Source organism: Pleurodeles waltl, chromosome 2_2 (genome assembly GCF_031143425.1).
Source record: "Pleurodeles waltl isolate 20211129_DDA chromosome 2_2, aPleWal1.hap1.20221129, whole genome shotgun sequence".
Lineage (NCBI taxonomy): Eukaryota > Metazoa > Chordata > Amphibia > Caudata > Salamandridae > Pleurodeles > Pleurodeles waltl.
Genome location: NC_090439.1, coordinates 407,013,691 through 407,025,979, shown reverse-complemented (window position 1 = coordinate 407,025,979; position 12,289 = coordinate 407,013,691). Strand labels below are relative to the sequence as shown.

The window sequence follows — 12,289 nt, the reverse complement described above, 5'->3', positions numbered from 1 at the left end:
GTTGCATTGGCTGCATTTGCATCATCTGCATACGGGGCATCTGCATCTGCTGCGGCTGCATGGGCTGTAATCCCTGCAGCTGATTTATGGTCTGAAAATTTGGGTTTGGACCTCTCATTTTTGGTCCCCTCATTGTCTGGAATGCATTGACATCATTGTTTTGCTGACCAACACCTGCACCTTCCTGCACCACCATCGGGCACTCGCGTTTCCAATGTCCGATTCCGCACACGTGACACGGCATCATCTTTTTCATTGCCTGCACACCATTTGGAATCACAACAGTGTTCAAATCCGGACCATTGCTCCCAAAACCTCCTCTGCCTCTGCCTCTCGCCTGTTGCTGAAACACCATATTTCCCTGCGGCTGCGGTTGCGGTACCTGCTGTTGGAACCCTTGCAACCCTTGCAACCCTGTCTGAGCTGCTTTAAGTTGCATCATCATCACTTTCTCTTTCAACCTTTTCTGTTTCACTTCAATTTCGTCGCTACAGTATTTTGCATAATTCAACACCTCATCAATCGGTTTCGACTGCCAACAAATCAAATGCGTCTTTATCATCTGACTTATCTCTGGTCTCAGCCCTTCCACAAATCTAAACACAAAATGAAGCATGTCCTTCGCCTCTATTGTTTCCGTGCCACTGTAGTTCTTGAACGCCTTCAACAACCTCTCATAGTAACTATGAATCGACTCTTTAGCCTCTTGGGCAGTTCGATCAATCTTCTGCCAATCCACATTTTTCGCGGCAACCTTCGTCTTCAAATGCTCAATCACCTTATAGTACAAGCTCATCACCATAGGTGATGGTGCACCCGTATCCCTGTCTCTCTCTGGTTCATTTGTCGTCCAACCTACAGCCCTTTTGCAGTCTTCCCATAAATCTGCCGGAACCACAATCTCAAAGAGGGTGTTCAGGTCTTCCCAAAGACACTTCGCAAGCTTCACAAACCTATCAGTCTGTTGATACCATTCAATCGGTTTCTCTCTCAATTTGGGAAAATCATCCGTAAAAGACTGAATGTCGCTTCTGTGCCACAGTACATGTATTAATTTTCCCCCTGCTGTCTCCCTCATTGGTAACATGGATATTGCATCACCACTCTGTGGTCTTTTCTCCTTCTGCTCTGGGGCACTGTCTTTCTTCTTTTCCTTTTTCCTTGCCCACCTGCTTTCCCATTTGTCTAAGCACCTCCACACTTGTGCACTCTGCAGCAATTCTCTAAGGTGCGTTTTCATGCCTGCTGACCTCATGTGTTCAAAGTCTGTGATCCCGAAATCCAATCTATAGCTCCTGCTCAAGTGTTTTGTCTTGTCTATCTCAACCCCATTTTTGTCAGCTATTTCTTGCAACCTTCTATGTACCTTGTTCACTTCTCTTGTAATCCTGGGACATAGATACCTCAGCTCTTCTTCCGAGTAGGACTCTAACCTATTCAAACCCATAGTCCCTTCCACCAATTCTTCTGCTTCCATGTTCAACCTGACCCTATTCAGATAGTCTTCTCCCTTCCCACTGGTTGAGCTTTGTGTGGAATTCAGACTGTTGAACCACTGTGTCAGCTGTTGCGCATTCAACCCCATCAGTGTAGCATTCACATCGACCGCCATTGATGGTTGCGGCAACTTTTCAGTGTTCGATGACAGCGGTATCATCAGTGGGGGACTCGACCTCACCACTGTTGACTGAGCACATATGGGACTAAACTCCATCAAGGACCCAGATCCATTTGGCTGAGCCGCTATCGGAGTTGTCTCTGGAGTGTTTTCTATGCACCTCCTTTCCATCCCATTTTGCACCACTAATCCTTGACCGCTCATACCCAAGTTAGGCTGGGTGTACAAAGGTACCGGTGGACCTACAGTAATGGGTAGGGATATCGCATCTGGGTTCTGTCCATTCCCCATGTTCTGATGCATGTTCATTCCCACACTATGGGTCATCATTGCCGGCATGCCCATTTTACTTCCCGTCATCTGAGCATGTGCTGTTACTCCCTGCATCTGCTTTTGAGGCATCAAAAACTGGGTTGATTCAGCTTGTGCCAATGTTGGGTTGCGACCATTCTGTACCCCCACTACGGTTGGATCTAGAATCATTCCCGTACTGTTGTCACTGCTGTAGTACCTTGGGACCTGTGGCTGATAATTTTCTGCTGTTTTCAATATAGGCACATCTGGATATATTCTCCTAACCTGTGGTATCTGCGGGGTGAACAGTAAACTCGGGTCCTTAGATCCCAATGGCGCTTCTGAATTCGGAGTTTCATTATTCTGTACCGGTGCCGGAGGGGCAGAACTGGTACTTGGACCTCGTTCACTCTCCACATAAGGTGGTGGACGGTCGTTCAGCAATTGCATGATGAACTCCTCATCATCTGACTCGTCTTCTCTATCTTTGGAACACCTCCTGTTTGTCTTACAGGTAGCTTTCTTACCTGTCGCCTCTTCTTCCTTAGCAATTGCGGGAAACAATTTTATCCCCTGCAATATATCTGACCTCCACACCTTCTGCGAATTATCCCACCTAGCGTCCGCTAGTGTCTTTTCTACCTTTCTTATCCTGGTCTCGAACTTCTTTTGCTGTTGCTGTCTAGCCATTAGTTCCCAAATCGCTAGAGCCTCAAACTGTGCTGGCCTTGGAGGTACCTTCATGTCGTACATCGCAAATCTCAAATTCTCTAGGATCCTTATATTGAATGTCCCATGGATCGGGAACGCTACGCTCCCATGTTTCTCTGTCAGCTTGTGCCATTGCTTTAGCCAAAGGCACGGAGCTACCCCCTTTTCCTCCATTACAATGTAAGCTGGTGTACCTTCGGGTGGCGTCTCCTCTCCTACGCTCGCTTTAATGTAAGACTCCCCCTTCATCGCACTCTTTAATGCTTTAAAGAATTTCATTTTCTCGTCTTTTATTTCGCAAAATTTGTAATCAATAGGTGACTTTAATTCCCGGAATACTCTTCACTTGCCTTTCCCCTTCCAATCGAGCCCCACGGACTGCGTCCAATCCGTGCGCGACCCTTCTCTGCAACCAACCTATCCCAGCGCGGCTCCTAGTGACGTCACACTCACACACACTGCGGCTGACAAAGCCTCGCGGCTTGTCCTCCTTCACTCAGCTCCTCTCGTAACAACTTCTAGCATGTATCGCGAGCAACCAAATAATAATAAAACAGATCCGTCGGTTTACTACAGGAAGGGTAACACAATCGCTTCAGGACCTTAGGGATTTTTCACTAGCCTCGGCAGTTATTCCATCTTTCTCGGTCCCCACTTTCGCAAGCAAATCTGACCCGCAGACTCTGCTCTCAACTTGTCAGTGATCTATTCTAGTGCACTTAGAATTTGTCAAAGCCCGAAGTCGAAGTTTCTTTCACTCCCTTAACACACGTACCGACTCGTTGACCACGCCCGGTCAACCTACTAAACCGACCATACCACAACATAAAACAAGTGTCTCATACACTTTTCAACATACTCCGGAGTCTCTTGACCTCGCAGGGCCCGTCTCCACAACAACCACGTGGACCTTTTTCTGCACAAAGCGCCACATGCACATGAAGTTCGACGACTTCCCTTCTCTCTCACTCGGAGTCGCACCTCCGCTATTCTCTATGAAGTTCGACGACTTCCCTACTCCTACACTCGGAGTCGCACCTCCGCTATTCTCTAAAATCCTCGCAACCTTTTCAAACAATCTGCGGCAATAAGCTGTGCAAGCGCAAAATCCTAACTTCACTCATACCATCACTAGTACCGCCAACGCTGATTCCACACCTCCATTCTCTCCATTCGCAAGCTCCGAGATCCCGGGAAAGTCGCGGGGGACTTAGCCCATCATCATTCTCTCAATCTGTTTTACCCAAGAAAAATCTAATTCAACTTCTCGAGTGGGGTCTCAAAGGGCGTAACCGTTAATTCAACACCATATACCTCTCGAGTAGGGGTCCCAAAGGGCGAAACCGTCCTCTGCTACCATCTACTGATAGAGCGTTCCGACCAAATAATTTACCTGTATCTGGACGCTCTTAGGTCGATGAATCTTTTGACCAAGTGGGGCTCTCTTCACCCGAGAGTAATCAATTTAATCAAATCAATAATCAATAACGAACATACGCAATACCTTGATCAACATAACACTTCACAATTAATCCAGAAAACATTTCGGCGAACCATGACCTTTCGGTCATGAATAACCACACCAGTTTATTCAAAGTTAATGCATTTATTTCCCTATATTAACAAAGCTAGCACAATATAAATGTGTCTCAACACCAAATGATATATGTAAATGAACATTAATAGCTGTCCATAACGGTGGAAAAGATGCAATCTATGCAGCATTTGAATAACAATACCTTCGATAATAGCAACGCAAACCACTAAAACTATAATCTGTAATGAGCTAATTGCATAAATTAGTCAGCAGAACAAGGTCTCAAATTGCATTGTGCAACAAATGAATCCTCATCTAACCTCGAATTAGCATCAGCATGTGGGACCTCATGCAAAAACAATTTAGCAACATTAATTTGGAAAACTCCTAACTAGGGCTCTCATCAAAATCAGCAGTTGGTTACCTAAAAAGAAAACACAATGCAATTGTACATTTTTCCTTTCATATTTACCAAATTCAATCAGCATTCAAGGAAGTCTTCGTCTCACAGGTACCGGATTCGATCACCATGGGACGGGGCAAAGGGGCAGGGTGGACGGGGCAATTGCCTCACAGCGGCAAGGTAAAAGGACGACTACTACTTCATGCAAAGGGACAAATCAAAGTTAAAGTCTCTAGGGCGAGAATTACTCAAAGTCTCTTTCTCTCAATTAGAGAAAGCATCAAAGTCTCTTTCAAAATGGCGTCGCAGCAAGATGGGCCATAATAGCTGCAATGTCCTGCAAAATGGCGGGTAATGTCTGGTAGCGAATAATGGCTGGTAATGTCCTCAAAAATGGGCTCGTAATGGCTGCTTCCTCCTTGTGCACCTGGTTTAAATAGACAACAGTTCAAATCCAGAAGGGTCTTCCATTGGAGGGTTCATAGGTTGACTTCAAATTGTCCAATCAAAAACTACAGTTCACAAGCTTCTACCTAAGCATACATTATCCTTGGAGTCGGGAACGTAAGTTGCAACATATTTTACCAATTAACTCACTTTCAGAGCTTCCATTGTCCGCACCTGCAGATTGACCTTGGAGCAAAGAAGAAGATGCCAGGCTGGCACGAAACCTTAAAGATAAGCATGTGAACGATCTCACTGGAAAAGTACAGCTTCAAGCAAGAATACACTTTTATTTGCACGTTGGAAAAACACGAGCATCTAAACCGTGAGGCAAGGCAGCTAGGCCAAAGCCTCCACTAAAGTTATGCTAAGCTAAACATTTCAAACAAGCAAATCGTAGCACACGTTTATGATTATGTCAGATTAGTACAATTCTAATACATCACGTTATATAAAGCACGCTTATAAATGTTGGCAAACTACTCTGAGGGCACATTTTGTCCCCGTACAATCTTTATTAGTTCGGTTAAAGTCACACTTGATTATTGCAGTACTACGTTTATGCGCTAATAAATGTAAAACCTTCATTTCTGCGTCATCATAGGTTACACATTTGAATTGCTTTTGTAATGTGTAGGGGTGAAGCCAAAAATTACGCTGCTCTCGGGGCCACTTTTATTTTGGTGCCCGGGACTATTTTCTGTCCCAGTCCGACCCTCTAGACATGTAGCTGCAGAAATGTATCCTGTTTTAATACTGTTGCTGTATTTGTTCTGAACGCGCCGTTGTGGGACTGTGCAGGTTCAAATTCCTTGTTACTCAGATTTATTTATTTTCCTTTCCAGATGATGAATCCACCCGCTGTGCAGCTGGAAAGAATGAACGACGTCCGGAGTCGGGAGACACTGAGCTGCTTCGGTGCTTAGAAGGATATGAAACAGGGAGAAGAGCTGAAAATAACAGATTACCGCTACTTTACAATGTTTCAAGTGCAAACCAACGGAGCATTGGAGAGTTTTCACAAGAGTATGTCAGAGCAGACAGAAGGGGAGGGGTCTGATCGTGTCTGCAACACAGGAAAGCAAATGAACCACGAGTCATACATTCCACGTCTGACTATGCTTTTGGAAATCCAAAGCATGACCTAATAGATGGGGGAGTCCATTTTGAATCAACTAAATGAATTCATCGTGATCCTAACGTCTGCGAAAATGACTTTTTAAACTGCATAGTGCTCCTTTAAAAAGTTGACTGTGATGTACGATTTCCTGGCATTAAGCTTTTGAAAAGGCAACGAAATGGATATGTCTTTTAGGTTCTCCCATTCGGAGTTCCCGATGTTTGAAATAAATGTGTGCTTTCTGGAATATGCGGAAAAATAATTTTGACCCTTTTGTTTTTTGTTCTTATTTTAACTTTCATACTGATGAATAAATGCACGTAGCATGCAATCATTTTCTCAAATACGATCTTTGACACTGTTATTCGGAAGATCCCTGTGAACGCTCTTTTTTCTTCAGAATGTGCACACTCTGAAAAAAGAAGCACTTTGTTTGGAAAAGCAACGTTTGCCTGAAGGGAAGCATTCGCCTAATGGATCATGGCTCTGATGTTTACAGGACATTACTTCTTCATGGTATTTTTCATCCCAGCTCTCTCCCACTCTGAAGGATCTGTAAGCAATTATTCTGACTGGCTGACTTTCACAGATGACTCGGATCAATACCAAAAGCATAAACTGCAAGATGTTGTTGCCAGAGCTCAGCAGCAGGAGTTCAGTCTTCATCCAAGCTTGTATTTCGATGCTGAGGACATTCGCATAATGAAACAACAGTCGCGCAGCAGCCATTTGCATTTATTTAGGGCCATCAAGAGTGCAGTATCAACAATGCTGTCCAGCCCATCATTCTTCCTGCCGCCAACCAAGCATGCTGATTTTTCTGCAAAGTGGAACGAGATATATGGCAACAACCTTCCTCCCCTGGCGTTGTATTGTCTCCTTTGCCCAGAGGATAAAGCGGCCTTTGCCTTTGCGCTGGAGTACATGGACAGAATGGCTGGCTACAAGGACTGGCTGGTTGAAAACGCACCCGGAGACGAGGTGCCCCTTGGCCACTCCCTCACTGGCTTCGCCACGGCTTTTGATTTCTTGTATGGCTTACTAGATGATAGTAGAAGACATAGCTACTTGGTGAAGATACAGAGTGTAAGTGAGGAAATGTATGAATATTCAAAAGTGCGTTCTTGGGGCAAGCAGCTGCTTCATAACCACCAAGCCACTAACATGATAGCGCTGCTCACGGGGGCCCTCGTCACTGGCCTCTACCAGGAGTCCCGAGCTCACATTTGGAAGCAAGCTGTTGTTGATGTAATGGAAAAGACTATGTTTTTGCTCAATCATGTTGTTGATGGCTCCTTAGACGAAGGAGTTGCCTATGGCAGCTACACATCAAAATCAATCACCCAGTACGTTTTCTTGGCACAGCGTCATTTTGGGATGAATAACTTGAAAAATAACTGGCTCAAAATGCACTTTTGGTTTTATTATGCAACACTTTTGCCAGGCTTTCAGAGGACGGTAGGCATTGCAGACTCAAATTATAATTGGTTCTATGGTCCAGAAAGCCAGTTAGTATTTCTGGACAAGTTTGTGTTAAAAAATGGAGCAGGCAACTGGCTAGCGCAGCAAATCAGAAAGCATAGGCCAAAAGATGGGCCTATGGTACAATCTAGTGCTCAGAGGTGGAGCACTCTTCACACAGAATTCATATGGTACGATCCAAGCTTAATACCTCAACCTCCTTCAGACTATGGCACTGCTAAGATGCATATATTTCCCAACTGGGGGGTCATTACATACGGAGCTGGGTTGCCAAATACTCAGACTAACACATTTCTTTCATTTAAATCAGGAAAGCTTGGTGGCCGGGCTGTCTATGATATAGTGCATTTTCAACCATATTCCTGGATTGATGGATGGAGAAGCTTCAATCCTGGCCATGAGCACCCAGACCAAAACTCATTTACATTTGCCCCAAATGGTCAGGTTTTCGTTTCAGAAGCTCTGTATGGACCAAAATATAGCCACTTAAATAATGTACTAGTATTTGCCCCATCATCTACCAGTCAGTGCAACAATCCTTGGGAGGGTCAACTAGGTGAATGTGCACAGTGGCTGAAATGGACAACTGACGAGGCTGGAGACTCAGCTGGAGATATCATAACTGCTAGCCAGCATGGAGAAATGATGTTTGTAAGTGGTGAGGCAGTGTCTGCCTACCCATCCTCCATGAGACTGAAGAGTGTTTACCGTGCTTTAGTACTTTTAAATCCCCAGACGCTGCTAGTAGTGGACCATATTGAGAAAGAAAAAGACTCTCCCCTTAGTTTGGTCAGTGCCTTCTTCCACAATCTGGATATTGATTTTAAGTACGTACCTTATAAGTTTGTAAATCGATTCAATGGGGCCATGATGGATGTATGGGATGCCCATTACAAGATGTTATGGTTAGATCACCATGGAAATAGCCCTCTTGCGAGGATACAAGAGGAAGAACAGGCTGCTGAATTCAAAAAGCGCTGGACACAATTTGTCAATGTGACCTTTCCCATGGGGAGCCATGTAACTAGGATTGCCTACCTATTCTATGGGCCATATGTCAATGTTTCCAATCTCAAGTTTGTGGATGATAGTAAATATGGACTAAGGGTTAGCTTAAATGTCAACAATACGGAGAAAATAATATCAGTAATAACAGATTATAATGACTTGAGTGCACGATATAATTATCTGGGTTTTGGTGGCTATGCCAAGGTGGAAGATCAGGAAACAATTACTAGATTTGGTGTGGGCACAGGAACAGTAGATAAAATCCCTTTAAACAATAGATACTTGCTCCAGTTTGGATTTAAAGTAAATGCACTTGCAGGACTCCTCATGTGTGTAAGTTTGGCTGTGCTGGCTTTCCAATGGAGGTTTTACAACTCTTTCAGGAAACTGATGCGCTTGGGCCTAATTCTTGTTATTACACTGTGGTTCATTGAATTGGTGGATGTATGGAGCTCCTGCAGTCAGCCTATCTGTTCAAAAGAGAGTAGTGATTCAGTGGAGAAGGAAACAGACACACTGAAAAGATCACAGCCAATGGGCAGTCCCTTTCTTGACTTACCAAATGTTGTGATTACTTCATTACCTGGTTCGGGTGCAGATATTTTAAAGCAACTCTTTTTCAATAGCACTGATTTCCTCTACATCAGGATTCCTACAGCCTATTTGCCTATCCCAGAAAGTGAATTCAAAATTGACCCCTTTATTGATGCTTGTGAATGGAGCAACGCTGATGTTCAAGATGGTCACTTCCTTGTAATGCGAGGATGGCTCCAATCTCTTGTCCAAAACACCAAGCTTCACTTACAAAACATTCACCTGCATGAATCAAACCAGAGTGGGTTTGCTCAGCATTCTGTGGTAAGTAAAGAGAAGAAGAAGAGATATCGAAGGAAAGATATTGTTGCTGACAAGAGGATTAGATTGAGAGGTAGTTTTGACAAGGATGCAGAATATATAAAACAGCTAAGAAGACACCTTATGGATTATCCCCATTCACGACCTGTGCTCAGTTTAAGCAGTGGGAGTTGGACTTTAAAACTGCCTTTTTTCCAAGAAGTTGTTGGCTCATCTTTAAGGGCCTTGTTTGTTGTAAGAGACCCTAGAGCATGGATCTTCTCCATGATCTACAATAGCAGGCCTAACTTTTATAGCGTGAACAAAATTGCCCATCACCTGGATCAGATGTTTAAAGCTCAGGATAGCATAGAGAAATGCAATTCCAACTCAGGTCTTGCCCGTGAGTATGAGTCACTGAGAGAGGAGCTATCTAGTTCTAAATCAAATGCAGTCTCCATGCTGGCATATTTGTGGTTTGTGAACACTGCAGCTGCCATGAGAATAAACAAACAGTTGCCAAAAAGAAACTACCAACTGGTTAAATTTGAAGACATTGTAAATTTTCCACAGAAAACAACAGAAAGTATTTATGCCTTCCTTGGCATTCCTGTGTCTCCGGCGACATTAAACCAAATATTGTTTGCAAGCTCCACAAACCTATTCTACCTTCCCTATGAAGGGGAGATTTCACCAATACATATTGACAGCTGGAAAAGGAACATGCCAGGGGAGGAGATTAGGCTGATAGAGAATATCTGCTGGACACTAATGGATCGCTTAGGATATCCAAAGTTCATCAATTAAGTGCTGCAGGTCAGCATTCATTTGAACTAACGATCTTCACATAGTTTCTTAAAAAAACAATCAGAACTGTATGTTTTATTCTTGTAAAAGGTGTACATAATTAGTTTCTTGCAGAGATTCTATTTTGTAAACAGGAAGTTGATATTGCAGATGTGATTTTAATATATATGTATTACTGTTTTAAATACTTACACCATACCACTAGTAAGAACAAAATACGTTTTAGTTACCAGATTGTTCCTATTATTTGTTTACCTTTTTCTAGTCTACCTTTTCATTTAACAAGCTTCTGTAGCCTAAACCCTTAACCTAATTGGTCAAAGAGGAGTACCACTTCCAGAATCCATTGGTTTGTTAGCTAAAAGTGGCAAACTAGAACATAATGTCCTTTAAGATATACAGACATCTGGTAATTCTAAATTTAATAGAAGATAGTGCGTGCATTTTTTGCACTGCACTTTGGCATTAACACAATATCTCAATAGTTTACTTTCTTGTTTCACCCATTAACCTCCTGGGATGTACCAGCTAATCACAGTGTATTTCTTCAATCCCTTCATAATTACATATACAATGATTCAAGCAATGAGATGGACCAGCTACACCTTTTTAAGATGCAGAATCACCTGTTCAAAGTATAGTAGCACCCATGTGATTGATTGCAAATTTTACACAGTAATTGTGCCCTGACTGATAGCTGTGGTGACATCATGGAAAAGTCGCAGATAAATGTAAGATTTGTGTAATACCAACATTCTATCTTGTACTGTTGTGGGGAATTCATATTTAAATATCATAAGAAACATTTTCAAAGTTTCTTGCAGTAAGATATAATTTGATTATTGTTGTTTATTTAGACCATTATAACTGTGACTAATAAATTCTAGAAAAAGGGAGTGAGCCAGAGTTGCTGTAAAATGTTTGAAAATATTTGCTTATTCAAAGACACATTGAGTAAATCCAGTGTAAATGCTAAAAACTATTACAAGCAGAGGAATTAAATGAAAGTGAGACAATGCATAGAGAGCTCAATGAAAGATCTTTGGGTATTCCAAAAAGTGTGTACTTTCCTACTGCACATGTTTAGTTTTTTTATTGATCTGTTTTTGCTATTTGGCTCACTCTTCAGCTTGGATGCAAATCTTGATTTGAGTGGAAACTCCTATTTAGTTTCCGATAAGGATTACTGCTCATGTTCAAATTATCACCCAAAAGTGTTTCCCTACAAGACGTTTGCATCGTTAACCTGGCACAAATAAGTTGGAGCATTGTCCATCATTCCAAGGCCTGAAACTCCGATTTGGGCTGTAAAGGTGCCCCTGCAAATGTCCTAACCCTGTTGCACCACAAGTTACTACACCAAACCAGCACTTGAGATGGAATAGTGGTAAAACTGTCTTTCATAAATTATATCCTTATAGTGGCCTTCATTGTATAGAAAAATAAACAGCCTTCTTTAGCACACATGGGTCTTTAACAATCCCCAACAATAGTTTTTCTAGAATGTTTCCTTGTTTTGCTGATGTCTACTTGGGTTTTGAGAACTACTGTGAACTCATTTACTGGATAGCCCGTTCAGTATTCATTGATTCAATACCACGTCACAACTAATGGTCAAGACTGCATTTGTTGGTGAATGTTGAGAACTGGAAAACGTGTTATTTGTTTTCATTCCTAGTAGTGAAGACCACAACCCTTTCCTGGTATTAATGCTAAATAGGGCCGGCTTTAGGGAGGTAAGACTGGTGCTGCTGCACCTGGCGCTGAGTTTGGTTGGGCAGCATTGTTTTTAAAAATAACTTTAACGCAGGTGAACTCGCTTCCGTGTCCTGCAGTTTCAAGCAGTGATAAAAATGTCAAGATAGCTCTGGTAATTAATGTTACTGCTGATGAGAGATCGGAATTCTTTCTAATGACAGTTATGTCTCCTCATACAATAGCACAGATGGATAGCGTGCCTGCTGCAAAGAATATGTACCATGCAGATCACAAAACATAGGGGCTCATTTACAAAGAAATGATGCAGCTTGG

The 12,289-nt window shown here is 42.7% G+C and overlaps 1 protein-coding gene across 2 annotated transcripts in view; it reads left to right on the top strand.

Moving 5' to 3' along the window:
* The window catches only part of DSEL (dermatan sulfate epimerase like), a 115,061-nt gene extending 103,656 nt beyond the window's left edge, over nt 1–11,405 (top strand). For both annotated transcript variants that reach the window (XM_069219905.1, XM_069219906.1), the window contains exon 2: nt 5,853–11,405. In XM_069219905.1, coding sequence (XP_069076006.1) covers nt 6,608–10,258 — 3,651 coding nt within the window. In that variant the 5' untranslated portion in view covers nt 5,853–6,607 and the 3' untranslated portion in view covers nt 10,259–11,405. The remainder of the gene's footprint in view (nt 1–5,852) is intronic.
* Nucleotides 11,406–12,289: the final 884 nt, after the last annotated feature.